Raw genomic sequence first — 17,400 nt, 5'->3', positions numbered from 1 at the left:
TTAAAAGGACACAATAGCAAGCCTGCTAGGTCTGATGCATGTACTCCATTGGTAAGAAGGAACACTGGTATAGTTGAGAACGCAAGCCTGCACACTGACCAAATGTGCACATATTCACAGGAGGATATTGCATTTATTTTTTTTTTTTTTTTTTTTTTTTTTTTTTAAAAAACCTTTATTCGGATATTTCAGATACACAGCTATTCAGCCGACAACCCGGAGGTTCGGCAGCTCGTCAATCAACATATGTAGTCTTCTACAGCTGTCATGCAGGAGAGAAAAAGGTTTCAATTTTTAAGAAAAACATAACAAGCAAGGCAATATACATCATGTGTTCGCGCCAGATCCCACCGAAGAGGCGGCCCCATATCCACCATCAGATCAGCCCTCAAGTGTGGAGGGGAGGGAGAGGCAGAGGCACTAACTTTCTATCAGATTTCATCCGCAAAACTCAAGTCGGAAGTGGGGCTAGGGGGAAAGGTGCTCCTCTGGTGGGTCAGCGGCAGGAGGCAGGCAGATGTACCCCCTATACTGGTTCCACCCCCCCCACACCTTGTGCCATTTCTTGGGCCTCCCCCGTGCACAATACACTGTTTTCTCCCGAAACATGCACCAGTCCATGTTATCCTTCCATGCATCCAGGGTGGGCGGGCTAGGGGATCCCCACAATCGTGCAATATCCCGCTTGGCCACCATATTACCAAGGGTCACCCATTGAGTCTGCGCAGCATCGTAGTCTGTGGGGCCCCACACGTTCAAGAGACAGCGCCGCGCCTCTGAGTGCAACACAATACCCGTGACCTCCTGCATCACAACATGAATCTGCTTCCACAATTCCGCAATCACACCACACTCCCATATAATGTGCAGAAAGGTGCCCACCATCCCGCAGCCCCTCTTACACAGCCCGTCCTCGGAGAAACCCATGTGGACCAACCGGGGACCAGTGACATAGACTCTGTGGAGTATCTTAAGCTGGACCAGCCGCAGCCTGGCGGGGATGGCAACCTCTTTCGGGGAGGAGACAGCGCACTGCCAGTCCTCATCGTCCAGCTCAAGACCGTCTCTAGTCCACTGGTCCCGCACCCCCAGGAGGAGATCGGTACGGACGTTCACCAGCTTCTTGTAAATGAGAGAGATTGTGCTCTCCGGCACATGGCCATCCAAGATCCGGTCCTCCAACGGAGAGGACTCAGGCACCTTCTCCCCCTCAACGAGGACCGACCGCAGCGCATGACGTACCTGCGCGTACCGGAAGTATTCCGTGCCCTCTAGCGCATATTCCGTCTGCAGCTCTGTAAACGACTTAATCCGCCCCTTGGCCAGCATGTCCCCCACCCTGGAGATACCAATCAGGTCCCATTTGTCGAAACCCTTAGAGTTCCAGAGTTTCCCCAGCATGTCCGAGTCAAACAGCGGAGTGGCCAGTGTGAGTCTATCCTTCCACCCCAGGGAGTTCGTGACTGCCTTCCACACGTGCACCGCCACCCCGGTCGGCCCCGTGAGGGATCCAGCCGGGGCCCTTGAATAAAGCGCTCTATAGTAGCCACCACCCCGCAACAACCACCGGTCCATAGCGAAGCCGGGGCTAAGCGCAGGACCGTAGACTCCGTGGTTGACTGCGCTCAGTTGGGAGGCCCAATAGTATCTCCGGATGTCGGGAAGCGCGATACCACCGTCATACCAAGGGAGAGTTAGTTTTGCTATCGCTATACGCGGGCGGCCGTCCCACAGCAGCGAACGCTGTAGACTCTCAACCTCCCGAAAGTAACTGGCCGGGACCAGCTCCTGGGTGTTCTGCAGGGCGTAGAGAAAGCGGGGAAGCGACATCATTTTAAAGAGCGCCGCACGACCGAGGAGGGAAAGCGGCAGCCGCCTCCAGCCTGCCACGTCCCGCCGCAGGCGCGCCAACGGAGGGAGCAGGTTTCGCTCATACCGTACCGTGGGGTCGGCTGAAATATAGATCCCAAGATACTGAAAGCCCTCCCGGGCGATCTGGATCGGGCAATTCCGCGGGGGAACTGGAGCGTCTCCACACAAGGCGTACAGATATGACTTACCCCAGTTGATGGTGAGCCCCGAGTTCCTCCCGAAGGAAGTCAAGATGTCGCAGACAACTATAAGGGACCTCCGGGGTGAGGTAAGATAGAGCAGAATGTCGTCGGCATAGAGGGAAATGCGGTCCTCGTGGTCGGGGGACCAGCGGATCCCCCTCACGTCTGGGTGCCACCGTATCCATGCCGCTAGCGGCTCAAGGGCGAGAGCGAACAACAGCGGCGAGAGGGGACAACCCTGCCTGGTACCCCTTCCCAAGTCGAAGGGATTGGAGGCCCTCCCGTTAACCGCAACTTTGGCGAGAGGTCCTTCGTATAAGAGCCTCACCCAACCCACAAATCCGGGCCCGAAGCCGAACTTCGCGAGCGCGGCCCACAAATATGCCCACTCAACCGTGTCGAATGCCATCGTTGCGTCGAGCGCCGCCACCACGGCCGGTTCCCGCATCGTCCCGACCCTTGCGATCACACCATGAATGCGCCTAAGATTCAACGCAGTATTCCGATGTGGGATGAATCCAGATTGGTCGGGGTGGATCAGGTCACCGATCACCCTGACTAGCCGGTTTGCGAGGATTTTAGCAAGGATCTTAGGCTCAGCGTTAAGGAGCGAGATCGGCCGGTATGAACTGCACCTGTCTCTAGGCTTGCCATCTTTATGGATGACCACGATCGTTGCCAGGCGCTGGTCGAGCGGGAGGGAACCCGTCGCCCGCGCCTCCACAAACATGGCTCGTAGATGCGGGGCGATCTTGTCCGGCTGGAGTTTGTAGAGCTCAATGGGCAGGCCATTCGGACCCGAGGCCTTGCCCGGACGCAAAGAACGGATCGCCCCCGCGATCTCATCGACCGTGATGTCGCCATCAAGGTCGTCCCTGTCCACGTCGGAGAGGCATGGCAGGGCGAGATCGCGCAGGAGTGCACATGAGTCCTCCACAGGCCTGTCCGACACGGATGTATAGACCGTGCGGAAGTAATCCGTAAAGCACTGGACTATGCCCTCCGGCTCCGTGACCAGGACGCCAGCCTCCGTCACTAGGTCCGGCACCACTCGATTGACCCTCTCCTTCTTGTCCAGCCACGCGATCAATTTCCCGGCCTTGTCCCCGACGTCGTACAGACGGCCCCGCTGTTCCCTACTCAGAGCCTTGGCTGCGTCAGTCACGAGGGCCCTGTACTCCGATTGCTTAAGGCTCAATTCGTGCAGCGCCTCCTCCGTGACCTCACCCTCCAGGGCCAGCCCTAGGTCTGCGATCTCCGCCTCAAGCTGGGCGACCTCCGCGTCCCTCCGACGCTTGGCCGCTGTAATCAAGGAGAGGGCCTCACCCCGAATCACGGTTTTGAATGCTTCCCACAAGGACACCGCCGACGTGACCGAACCGAGGTTTTCTTGAAAATAACGGTCGATCGCCTTAAGTACCGCACTACGAGTCACAGGGTCTCTGAGATGCCACGGGTTAATTGGGGCCACCCTACCACCCACTCCTCTGGCAACATCCATACAGATCCACACCGGAGAATGGTCAGAAATACCTCGTGCCATGTGCCTGGCCTCAGAGACACTAGAAGCGTGTGCGGCCAAAGTAAGGACGTAATCAATTCTGGAGAGACTACCATGCGCACCTGAGTGGAAAGTGTACTGCCGTTGTGTGGGATGCAACATTCTCCAACAATCAACCAGCCCTAGGGTGTCTATGAAATCAGGAAGCCACTTCTGAGCCCCCCCCGAAATCCTCTGCGGGTGCCTGTCAAGCAGGCCTGAGCCGACCGCATTAAAGTCACCACCCACCACCAACACGCCCTCTGGGAGTCCCAGTAATGTTCTCTCTAAGTCCGCTAGGGTAGTGGGCTGCAATGCAGGGGGGACATAAACCGACACCAGGACCAGCGTCCTGCCCTCCCACCGTCCCGCTACTGCCGCGAAGCGCCCCCTATCGTCTACAGTAGTAGAGTCAACCTCAAATGGGAGAGAGGACCTGACTAGTATTCCCGCCCCTCTGGAACCTGAGGTGAATCCGGAATGCGCAACAAACTTATAGCCTTTACGATTGAGTGCATGGCACGTGTTGCCAATCAAGTGCGTTTCTTGCAAGAGGACAATATCAGGGGCACATCTCTTCAGAAATTGCAGTACAATCCCACGCTTAATACGATCCCCCAGGCCATTCACATTCCAACTGAGTATTTTGAGGCCCCTACCCCCCATCCCAGCATGTAAGGAGACCACCACCACCCACGTGGAACCCGACCCGAACCACAGGAGCTTGCATCATGACGCCTTGCAGAACCAAAAACAACAACAACCCCAACAACAAACCCCACCCACCCCCCACCCTGCACCCCTGCGTAAGCTCTAAAGTGCCCCCCAACTTGCAGTGTGCCTGTCGCCCCTTATAAAACTAGTCTACGGAAAGAACCCCAGAGGAGGAAAAGCTCCCCTACCGCCCCCGCCACCCCCCGGACTATCAACCTCCCGGAGGGATCGGAGTCGTGGTACTTAAGTCCCGGGTCAATGTTCGTCACCAGCACCATCAGCGCCACCAGAGCGTTCCACGCCATGCCGCCCTTGGGGCAGAGTGTCCAACCAGTCTCCGACCATGTCGGGTGCCTCAAAAAAGAAAGTTCGCTCTTCGAACACCACCCGCAACCTTGCAGGAAAGAGCATGGCATATTTTAGTCCCATCTCACGCAGTCTTCTCTTGACCGCCATGAAGCCTTGCCGCTGCTTTTGCACCATCTGAGTGAAGTCCGGATAAAAGCTTACAGTAGTGTTCTGGAATGGCAGCGGGCCGGCCATCCGCGATGCTTGTAATATGGCATCTCGATCCCTGAAATTAAAGATCCGGGCGACAATCGGCCTTGGTGGGGCCCCCACCTTGGGCCTCCCGCCAGGAACTCTATGGGCCCGTTCGACGGTGAAGAACTTGCTAAGGCCTTTGGGTGCCAGATGGTTCACCACCAGGTCCTCCACGAACAGGTCCACCGACTGCTCCTCCGAATTTTCCGGGACCCCAATGATGCGGACGTTGTTGCGCCTAGAACGGCCTTCGAAGTCCTCCAACCGGCGGGCGAAGTGATCATTTGCTGCCCGGAGAGTACGGACTTCCTGCTGGAGGCCGGAGACATCGCCCAGGAGGCCGGCAGTCTTGAGGTCCAAGGACTGAACCCGCTCATTAGTTTTGCCGAGGTCGGCCCGAACCAGGTTGACATCTATCGATATGGCATCTACTTTTTGTGCCAGGGTCTCAAATTGCTGCCCAATCGAGGACTTCATCCCTTCGATGGCCCCCATGATGTCCTGCAGGGTTAATTCTGTGGAGGGGGACGCCGCGTCCTTCGAGGCCTCCGACGTCGGGCCCGATTCGCCCGGGGACCCCCTCTGGTGGGCATAGCGGTCCATGGTATTAGTCTGGGTGGAGGTGCCCCGCCTGGTGTTCTTGGGCTTCAGCTTTTCGGCGTCCGACCTGGTCGACATCTCAATCTGCCGTGTAGACAATCTCCTGGCCCGTACAGGGTAAATGGGCATGCAACCAGTGGCTGGCGCCGCGCACGCCCCGTCCCGGGCGCCCTGGAGACTGGAAGGCGAAATCGAAAGCGAAAGTGAAGTCCCCTCCACCTCCGACGACCCCTCCCCGACCAGGCCGCTGTTGTTCAATTAGGGCACGGGCACTGTGCCAACGCAAGTCCCGGGCACCGCGCGGGGATTAGGCCCCAAACTTCCAGGCAGTATAACTTCGGTCTCCGGTGGGCGATTTCGACCCGGACAACGGTTCCCGCCTCAGCAGCAGATCCTCTCCAATAGTCCGGGCATCAAGTACAGGATAATAGACAGGATAGATGCCGGAGGGAGCGAGGGTCTCGGGAGCTCTAGGCTCACGCGGCCATCTTGATCACGCGCTAAGCTCCTCCTCCGATATTGCATTTATTAACTTTAAAAAAAAAAAAAGATATCGGGTTTATTCAATTTAGATACATTTCTGTTATTAAGTACCACAAAACATATTTCCTGCTATAACCAGGAGTCTGTTACATCTTATTCATCATTTGGAGCCATTAATATCCATTATTATCCATTGTCCCGTCCTTAGGACTACTTTCCCCTTGTACCTTATGTGTGGCTGACCCCCACCTATCTCAGTCTAAACACCTCCTGTCATGTTAGGGTTTTACGCTTTGGCCAAAGACCCCACATCTTTTCAAGTTTCTTGTGGCAAATCCGGGCCATGTATATCACTTCTCTGCCACATTTTCCCTCATGTCACCACTACAGGTGATACCAGTCCATCCCATTCTCTAACAGTAGTTGTCTGTGTTGCCATAAGCCCCCGTCACAGTTTCATTACGTCAACATTGTTATTTTGTTTTGTTTTTGTTACCTTGGTACCTACTTTCATTCCTGGATTGCATTGTGGTTGCAGTGATTTCAACTTTTATCCAATGCTTTGTTCTGCTTGCGTATTTAAGCTTCCAGTTGTACAAATGTTTTTGCTGCATAATCCCATCTTCATTGCATATGGTTAGATTAGACAAGCCCTCATATGCTTTAAAATAATTCTAAATATATTTCTCTTTCAGTTAATGGTCTACGGTTTTATATTTATTTTACCATGAATATGCCCTTAGTTGGGTGACCATTAAAATATTATGTTAGTTACAATAAGTACTTTTTCCTTTAGTGATCTTCGAAAATTCAAAGATGCAAAGAAGCAGTTTGATAAGGTCAGTGAAGAAAAAGAAAACGCACTTGTTAAAAATGCCCAAGTTCAAAGAACAAAACTGCACGAGGTGGAGGAGGCAACGAACATCTTAATCGCAACAAGAAAATGCTTCCGGCACATAGCTTTGGACTATGTCCTTCAAGTAAGTGTACATTTTAAATGAGTACTCCCAGCCTTCTCTATAAAAATCATATGTTTGATCTGTAACTTCTAAAATAGTTTGCAGTTCTGAAAGTTTAAATGTATTGTATTAAAGCAAAGAAATGATGCAGCAGGACAAACAAAATTCTAAATGAGCAGTGTAGTTTTAAAAAATGAGAGCTTTGATGACTTGAAAATTTTAATTGGATTGTAAGTCATTTTAAGGGGTTGAGGCCTCTGCTTCCGAAAAGTATGAGAGTTGTTTTCTAGACACATTGGAACCAGTTCCAAACTGGACGAGAGAGTAATTTACAGAGTACTTGCAAGGTTATCCCAAATTAAGCTAATGTTCTTTCTTGCTGCAAGGGCTTCTCAGTGGTTGCCAACACGATTGATCACCAGTGTCTACTGGAGGTTGTGGAATCACTAAGAGTCATAGCAGAGTTGAATTGTAATGGTTTTCTTTCTTTCTGACTAACTGATAACAGCTAGTTAAGATTTGAGATTGTACATCTAAAGATGTGCACTGGCAATCTGCAGTGTTCCTCAACTATCGATTTTATCTCTTGTGCTATTAAATCTTTACTTGGACGCCCTCAGAATTATGATGGAAGATAGAGATTCTCAGACGATATGCAAATCTACCTGAAGAGTTCAATAATTCAAGCTGTGACCTCTATGAAAACCGGTCTACAAAAAATTTAAAATTGGATATCTGTCTGTCCTTTGAAACTTAAAATTGAGTACCTATTCATCAAAAACCCACACAACCACAGAATAAATGAGGAGCTGCTTGCCAATCTCAATAATGACAAATCTTTTTAACTTTTCACACTGAGGTGAAATCGTTGGATATTTGGCTTGACTCTAACCTCTCCGTGACTTACCTCGCAGGCCAAACTGCTAACCAAACATAAGCAATATAACACGTTATTTAAAAATAAACTTTCTTCAGCTGAATGTTTCTCTCTCCGGTCTCCTCTCTTAGGTAGCTTTAACATTATCCACAATGTAATCCATTGCCGTATCACGTTCTTTGTATGGTTGAAGTTTAACAATTTCACCCTGTTATATGTAGAATGCATTGATACCCAGAGGTGAAGCCCATCTATATGAATGTATACATAAAATGTATGAAGTAAAGGTTCTTTGTTTTTTTTGCATTTTGTTTGTTTACTACAGATGAAAGTCTTGGTGGCACATAGTGCCATCAGATTACTTATATAGCTGATCAAGCGTGTCACACATTGCCATTCTATTTGATTAAACTCAGGAGGAGAATTTCTTGAATTTATGGTTCTTCCTATTATAAGAAAGGCCACTGACATCTGCTGTTCAGTGACTTCCTTTTTGTACCTACGAACCATTACCTTATATGCACCAATATTGCAGAGGAATCTCTTATGTGTGCAAATGCTGCTTGCATAAGTATTTAAATCAATGCACATTACAATTGGCATTTGTTTTTTAACCCCACCCAATGGCCTCTCGGCAATATTTGAATGTTGAAATTACCCAGAAGCACCTCCAGTTTGGGCTGCTTCTATTGAAGGCAAAAATCAGAAACTACAGCTTTGATGTTGTCCTTCTCCTTTGAGTTTTTATTAGAGTATACAAACGTTACTTTAATGTAATTGTAAATCTATTATTTCAGAGCAAAATAAAATTAAGAGTTAGTGCCAGAAAAGAATTTCAGGGACCCAATAGAAGGCCTTTTGTGCAGACAAAATAAAAATGTTTTTGGGTGGATAAAGATGAACATTTTAGGGACAGAGCAGAAGCACATAGTTTATAAAAAGTCTGCTTTTCGGAACATATTCAGTATTCTGTTTGTGTAGATGTAAACAAATATTTACTTTCAGTACAACTTTATAAATGTACTAATGTTCTGCCAATCCAATGCAAGAAGAACCGGTTTTGTTGGCAGTTACTAATCCAACCCCCTTGTCGCTCTTCTTTCATCTTCCGCAAAGAGCTTGCCATGTCTTACATCAAGGTTCTCCTTAAACATTTGCCACTGTTGCTGTGGATATCGGTTTGGAGCTACCCTAAAGTTATTTTTAATCAACAGGTCATCAGAGTTTGTCTTAGTTGCTACTGCGGACAGAGACTCCCATGGTTATTCTGTGTTACATCCTGTTTTAGCTGTTTGGGCAGGCCATCCCTTTTTACAGATCCTAGCTCTGTGACGAAGCAAGGCAAACTTTGGTTAAGGCATGCTTTTTTTGAGAGACACACTTGAGTGTGCCAAATCATCTAATAGGCAGTACAGCCTGCTTCAACTACTCCCAGCACAGAGCCATATTTACTATGTGCCTCTGAAAAGTGGAAAAGGCCTCTCTTATTTAAATTTCGGTTTGGATCTTTACGTGGTTTGTTACATTTTCCGTTAGGCCCATATGGATGCAACCATATTATTGTATGCCCTTCTGATGCTAAATCGCCACATACTTTGATCCATTTGATATTTTCCTGTAAGGTTTATGTTATGTAGGCAGAGCACTATTCACTCCCTTTTCGAAGACTAAGGGCCAGATGTATCAAAATTGGATTTTGCGAGTCTATAATAGCGAATTTTACAGATTCGCTATTATAGACTCGCAAAATGCAATGTATGTAGGTTTCACCAAATATTTTGCGATTCCTACGCATTCCTTAATTGCGAGTCGCAAATTGCGAGTCGCAAATACGGAATGGCTTCCCATTCATTTCTATGGGCCTAGAGGCCCATAGGAATGAATGGGAATTGCATGCGCAATTTGCGAGTACCCAATAGGTACTCGCAAATTGCGCATGCAATTTTAAGGGTGCAAGGGGGTCAAAAAGCCACCCTGATGCACCCCTGAAATATGCATGTGTGCCGTGCACATGTTGCACACATACATTCCCTAAGGGCATGTATGTGCCCCACATGGCACTTAGAAAAATGCAAAAAAGTGAATTTTTCCAGGAATCAGCAAATTACCAGCAACTAGAAGTTGCTGGTAATTTGCGATTCCCGAACTACATTCGCAATTTAGGAAATCGCAAATTATACCCATATTGTGAATTCAAAATGTTTGATACATAGGAAAACACATTTTTGCGTTCGCAAACGGGCCAATTCTGAGAATCGGCCCTTTTGCAAATGCAAAAAGGTTTGATACATCTGACCCTAAAAGTTTTAAGCTATGTAGTCCGGCACTGGTGTATTTGGAAACACACAAGGACCAGGAAACCTGTTTTGTTGTTGATTCCTTTTAAAGTGTATAGTGTGATGTCTTTGCACTGCACTGTGCTTTATTAACATTTTATCATATATGAGAAAATATCTTACGACTTGGTAATTTGCCTAGCCAACAGAGTGTCATATAATATTTCGATATCTGTCTTAAATAGTAATTTTTTAATTTTTTACACTTTTTAATGCCATAATTTATTTGGTGTGTACTTTTATGGTTATTCTATATAATCAATAAAGTTGTATTTGACTTGATTGTCAATTTACTTTTATAAAATAGAAGATAAGCAGTATCCTGGTTCTCATGTCATTCTTTGCTGCAATAATTATTGAGACTAGATACAAAAATTGCTGTTTAATTACAGATTGTCATCAATGATAATGTATTATATTAGACAGACACATTAAAATGCAAGTATTACTTGTCACTGTTAAAATCCAAGATCAAATCCTCCTAAAAGTAGCATTAGAATTGAGGATTACTTTTATTAAGACACTTAAAACATGTACAAATTCAGATTTCTGCAACTCCTGAAGCTTTAACACTTTTCCCATCCATAAAATCATACAAACGATCAATGTTGACTACCCTCTTCAACAATCACTTCCTAACTGCTATGAAAAAGAATCATCCTTAAAGTACAAGCTTTACACAACAGGATTGCTTTCCTAATTCTTTTTATTTATATGATTTAGTCTTGTACATTCCCCCATGCAGCCAATTAAACAAACAACTCCCTACTGTGTATGGTATTTTTCCCTGTGATCCAGCGAGGTACCAGCTAGAGATACTCACAAACCACATACTCACCTGGGCCCAAAACACACATTCACATGAGCTAGTAATTACCGCTGGGGTCAATTTGTTGTGCTAAGATGAATTTGCCTTATCATTTCTTACCAAACCTTTCCGACTGAATATACTTTCCTCTGGTCAATGGACCTTTTAGTTAACTTCTGTAGGATAAAATTGACCTAGGATAATCTTTTAAAATAACCACAGACTCGGGAGAGTTTTAAATGTTTATCTTGTTAAATTTGTGTGAGCCAAGAACCAAATACAATTCACACACCGTTTTCTCCGAGGAAGGGAATCAATTTTAAGACAGAACAATCGTTAAACAATGTTATTACGATGACAGTACCTGAATAGGGAGAAAACAGAGAGAGCAGTACAATGACATACTACACAGGATTATAGTTACCTAGAATGGTGTGGAAACCAACCCCTTGGCCAAGGAGCTGGAAAGGGTCCCCTGGGACAGATCAGGTGACAAAGGTTCAGGACAGGATTCGGGGACAGGATGAATGGCCTCTTCTAGATACGACGCCTGCGTCGCACCGCTATCTGACAGTATCTTCCTCCTCGATTCCTCCGTGATCTTCTTCTAGTATGTGCCTCCTCGGTTTTTCCGCGATCTTCTTCTAATTAATTGCCTCAAAATTCTAAGTCTGGAAATCGATTTTTCTTCAGCATTTATTCAGCTCTCGGACAGCATCCCGGTCTCTCAGCATTCTGGTCTCGCTGCGAACAAAAATCTGACTAACTAAACTACCTCAATTATACTTTTCTAATGGCATGTACCACCTCTAAATGTTTCAAATTTATGAAACTCCTGATTCTGATTGGACAGGAAAGGGAAGATGATCATCACACCATGCTAAGTTTTAATACATTTCTTTAGTCTATTGTTCAGCGTTCCCGCCAATTTATTTATTTTCCCAAGCTTTATTTCCCACCCGCATTTCACATCTTTATCCATATAAAGTATACAATTTAAAATCTTCTCATTCATTCACTCAGGATGTACGCGGCTTCCCAGGACATGTAGCGATCGTGGCCTTGGCTGAGTTTCAAGAACTTCATCATGGTTCCTGGCGGGTTACGAGTGCACGTGCGTAGAGTATCACGTGAAAGATGGACTCTAGTACTGCTCTGAGTCTCAAATATGAACTAAATAGAAATAGTAAAAGAAACATGTTAGAAATCAAATAAAATGATTTCACGGTATACCACCTATCTCTACTCTAACCCCATTTACTTATATAAATCTTTCGCATTAACATTTTAATAAAGTTGCATGATTTAGTTTCAGCAAAAGCATGCGCTTGAACATGTGAGTTTGAAGCGGCCATCTTAGCAGGGATTGCGCAGCTGAAAAGATTTCCCTCAAAGCAAAGACTCGTCTTTGCTACGTAGATGTAGTTGACGCAAGCGCAGTACAGAATTCTGCATTAGCAGCCATTTTAAATCACACTCAGGTTATTTGTTAGTACGACACATATGCAAGCATCCCCTAAGCTTAAATGTATGAACTGTAATGCATTTTAGTATTTACAAACATAATTATTACGGTATTACAAGTTATTTTGAGAGGATTGCATCCAAGCAAGTCTCTTTTATACGAGTCCTTGCTCCATCACCTGAACTGAATTTCTAGATTAAATTGTTGGGTTAAAATACTCAGGCTTGGCATAACTTTGTAGGTTTTGCTCATAAATAAATTCAGCAATTTTTCACTTTAACATCAACTTCTTTTGCATGGTGCCAATATATATATGACCATACGAAGAGAAAATGGACAGTGATTGATTAATTTTGTGCATGCTCTTATCAGAATTCTGGGCTTTCCCTGACCAGTATGCCAATATGGATTACATGGACACTAGTAACAGACAGGTGTAGTTTGTAAATAGCCCAGTCACTTTTGGGGTAATGTTGAATTCAAATGTAGTTGCATAAAAAAATGTTTTCTTCAGACCAGACTTATTTATTTTTGGAAAGAGATTATTTTCTTTATGAACACTGTTCACGATCCAGTAAGGAGGTGGTCCTGTTCTACTGTTTATAAATTTCATGCAGACACCCTACTTGGTGAACTACGATTACCAATGATTTTCCCTTCCAATTGCTGTGCCATTCTAGATTATGTCTTATTACCTCTTCACTTGACCATAGCCGGCTTTAATGCCTTCCAAGTAGATAATCCTTTTACTCTACATACTTTTACTTATAATAATCTCTGGGTGTGAGTTCATGAGCAGTTCATCAGATTGTTGAAGTAATCATTCAGAAAATGTTCACCTCATACCCTGTTTTGCGTGGACCATCTTCCTGGGGTTTTCTACTTGGTAATCCATTCCAAGAGTTTAGAAAAATATATCTGGACCTAAACATACCTGTCCCTTAGTTGCATCAGAACTGTTAATTCTAATGTCACTCCAATTACTCATTACCTCCTGCCCATTTTCCCATGCTTAGCTTTGATCATGCTGTTAGTCAATTGATTAAAGGTATGCTTGAGGTATCCTGAAGACTCATACATTCTTAAGTGAGGGACAGTGGGAGGGCACATTTTGTGCCCCTGGCCTCACATTTTGATGTACGGTGCGTTAACGTTTTGACCTGCCATTAAGTGGCAGAAGTGTACCTGGATTAACAGTAGCAGAGGGTGTATAATGCAAAGAGTACTGGTTAAGTTTCTTAGCTTTTTTGCCTCTTACATCTTAAGTCTGGGCTCTTTTTGACACATTTGCGGGTTATATCAGAAGGAAAGAAAGGAATATATTGCTCTGATTTTTTAAAGCGGTATAATTGTAAACAATGTTGGGCTGCACTATATTTTCTAAAATCACTGTCTGACCCTTTAGTCTGTTTTGCGGTAGCGATATGTTTGTGGGCATGTATGAAAAAAAGGAAGCAGTTGGGCTCATAATTGCCTATGGTGCTTCTCGCAGTTTTCCTGTCATTTTAATATTAGATAAATAGTTTTTTAACTTATAACTTAAGTGGTTGTATGTGCATTTGTATCAGGAATTTTCATAATGAACTTTTTACTTGGACTTTCTTTTAACCAACATGAATCAGGATTGTACGTTGACTGCTGTAGTCTTTTGACAGTTTTCTGTTTTTATGTACTTTTATGATCTTGAACTGGAAAGGTCGAATAAAGTTTCTAAAGTAAAGTGTGAATGACACTTGATGAAGATTCTAATACTAAAGTTACTTGCTATTTTAAAAAGAACGTCTTAAAAAAAGAGCCATTTATGCAGACACAGTAAGCATACACAAAGACAGAGGCACACAGAATCACAATTAGGATTTGACACAAACTGGTCCATAACCATACGACAAAGGCCCACAGGCATACATCTCACCCCTCAACTTAGTTGAACAATGTGATGAGGGAAGCCTACCAATTTGAATGGTAAAGTGTGACACCTTTGCAGCAAGCTCTAAATTTTAAATTCATTGGCAAGATGTCACATGACGTTTTTGAGTTAATAATGCACATTGAACACAGATGTATTTAATGCACATAAGCTTGTTTTTAGTTTTTTTTTTCTACTGTCTTATTGAAATGGGTTTAAAATGGTGAAATACAGTCACAAAGGGCAATCAAATCTTCATATATTTTATAATAGGCAAGTAGCTTATGTCAGTTCTTAACGTAAAGAAAGTCAGTGAATTTAGGTTGGGGAGCGGTATGTAACTCAACTGACTTAGTAATGGTTGGGTTAGGCTTGACTCTGTAAATAACCACTACAACATGCCTTGTTACTAGAGTTTATAGGTACAACTTTATGAAATAAAAGGGGGCCTCTGACTAGTTTTAGTTTTCTTTGAAATGTAAGTAAAATAATGTATTCATTAGCTGTTTGTCCCTTATTGTTGTTATTTACTGCTAATGCCAGCTTATTTATTAAGATGCATGTTGTACTTTTTGTCTCCAGATCAATGTTCTTCAGTCAAAGCGGAGGTCTGAAATTTTAAAATCGGTAAGAAGCTAAAATACGAACCTGTTTACCTGAAATCTGAAACGTGATTTATGGATCTACATTTGTTTGGAAGTTTACTGCATAATGTGTTCGTACCTAATCAACCTAAAATGTTTCATACTGAAAACAAGGTGTTACTCAAACAATCGGAATGTGCTTGAAATTATGTAAGAGCAATCAAATAATCACAGCCTTACCTATGGTGCTGTGGCTAACGGTGCTCTCAAGGATACAGCCTAAATTTATCTGAACCATACTTAAAAGCTAGTAGGGCAAAGGACCAGCAAAGAGATAAAAGTGTACCCTGCTTGGCACTAGAAAGCATCCCGCACTCCTGATCCCCCCGTTGACCTCTCTGATGCTTGAAACATGGTGGCAGATCACTGGAATAGAGGGCCCAATGACATCCTATTGAGGACAAGAATCAAACCATGTGTGCTCACAGAAGTGCCTAAAAACCCAAACAAATTGTATAGCCATGCTTTGAAATGACCCCTAATAATGCCACATTCATGGTTGAAGAGACCAGGCAGGGATCCAGTATACACCTGACTCAACTCTTAGCTTCCTCAAGCCTGTGCTGTTTTGCTTCATTGGTCCTCTTTCAGTTAATCAGTTGATGCATTAATGTCAAATCTTATTCACCTTTCATGATCACATTTGAAGGTGGTTATACAATGTCAGTGATTGAGGAACAGGAACACCGTTAAGAAGGTACTTTAACTTACAGCCTCATTTCCAATCTTTAGTTGTTAGTATTCCAAAAGGTCTTCCATTTAAACAATAGCTCCTTTGTCTTGTTAGTTCACTGCTTCCAGAGTAAATCAGTTGATGACTTATTTGAAGATATTTTCACTCAAACAAATTATTACAAAAGGTACTCAAAACCAGACTCCAAAGGGGTGATTTTATTTAGAACATAAGCAGTCATGCATGAAGTAACAGATGAGTTTCATGCATGAAGAAAAGCAGTTGTCAGAGTGCGGAGCATCTTAGAGCATGGTGTTGTATTTGAGACTTCAAAAACCTTTTTCATCACTAGTCTGTCGACTCTTTTTCGTGATCCTCCAACTTAGCCACGATTAAGATTATATAAGTTATTCTATTGCTCACTTGAGCTGAAGCAGGGGTGTTGGAGAGACAAATAGTGCCTATCTGTTTTCACCTATTATCCTTACCATAGCGTTCTTCTGCTAGGACATTTTATTAGATCTTAAAAGACCCCCATGTTAAAATCACAACTATCAAAAAGCTTCACATTATCTGTCACAGCACAATCAGCAGCAGCCTATTGTTTGGGGTGGTGTGATGACAACAACTTCCTTTGATTTTAATATACAATCAGGAGTGGTGAGTGGTGGACATTTGTGTGTCTTAGGAACAAAATGCAGGTCCCTAATACTTTCCTTTTTAAAAAATGCTTCATTAGCTTGTCTACAACACAAACAGTATTTTTTATTGCTGTTTGCGGGTCTTTTCTCCTTGTGTTGTTGAAGGGAACTGTGGAAAAGTGCTAAGCAAGGAGCTCTCATACGTCGATTAATAAGAATCCTGGATGACTGCCAAGCAGTAATTTCTGTAGCAAAATTTCAATTTTAGTAAAATTGAATTGTGGAAAAAAAGGAATTTATTCTCAGTATTGAAGAAACAAAAGGAGGGCTATTCTATTTTCAATCAGCATGTTTTTTCATCTTGTGCCTGCCACAAAACTACTGAAAAAACGTTTCTCACTTCCACTTTGAAAATAACACTACCTGCCCATATTATTTCTTGAATAGTAACCTGTAAATAATCTCACCACTACCCACATAAGAACCAGTTGCATTTACGCCATTGTTTATTATATTAATGTTTGTAAGGTTTTTTACATTGCTAAGTCATTTTATGAATACAGATTGCCTGAGCCCAACATTAGTTAACATCTACATCTCCCCTTTGGCCGAGTTGATTCAGGCTTTTGCCTTTTCCTTAACCCCTTCAGTGCCCATGACGAGCTGGACTCGTCATGGGCTGCGGTGGCGCTGTGCCCATGACGAGTCCAGCTCGTCATGAACTCCGCCCGCTAATGGAAGGCGCGGCACTGGGCGGGGAAAGGGGCGGGCATGCAAGGGGTTAATATCATACGCTGAAGGCACACACATATTATCACTATGGTTGATGGCTCTACTGCAGCAGCCAGCTCTCATGCTTGTTTGGTGTAGGTGGACAATCGAATGCTTGGGTATAAAACAGAAGGTTTTACCTTCAGGCCCTTGTGTATCAAACATATACCGAAATCTTTGGCCCTCAGAACTGGGAACGCCTCCTCCCTTTGTGCACTCTGCTAAATATTTGTTTATTGATAAGGAGACTACCCTAGGACAACACATCAGTGCCGTCTCCTTTCTATGGTATGCTCATGCTTGCAGGATATTGGTCCAGGCTACTATTCTCTTTCCAGGACAATTGTAATGCACTATACTTGGGCCTGCTTCCACAATCTCTGATC

At 44.5% G+C, this 17,400-nt stretch overlaps 1 protein-coding gene across 4 annotated transcripts in view; it reads left to right on the top strand.

Moving 5' to 3' along the window:
• ACAP2 (ArfGAP with coiled-coil, ankyrin repeat and PH domains 2) overlaps nt 1-17,400 on the top strand; it is a 402,036-nt gene that overhangs the window by 143,925 nt on the left and 240,711 nt on the right. For all 4 annotated transcript variants that reach the window (XM_085635275.1, XM_085635276.1, XM_085635277.1 and 1 more), the window contains 2 exons: nt 6,731-6,914; nt 14,868-14,912. In XM_085635275.1, coding sequence (XP_085491401.1) covers nt 6,731-6,914; nt 14,868-14,912 — 229 coding nt within the window. The remainder of the gene's footprint in view (nt 1-6,730; nt 6,915-14,867; nt 14,913-17,400) is intronic.

The sequence above is a fragment of the Triturus cristatus genome, chromosome 11, assembly GCF_964204655.1.
Source record: "Triturus cristatus chromosome 11, aTriCri1.1, whole genome shotgun sequence".
Lineage (NCBI taxonomy): Eukaryota > Metazoa > Chordata > Amphibia > Caudata > Salamandridae > Triturus > Triturus cristatus.
This window is presented reverse-complemented; position numbering and strand designations above follow the sequence as displayed.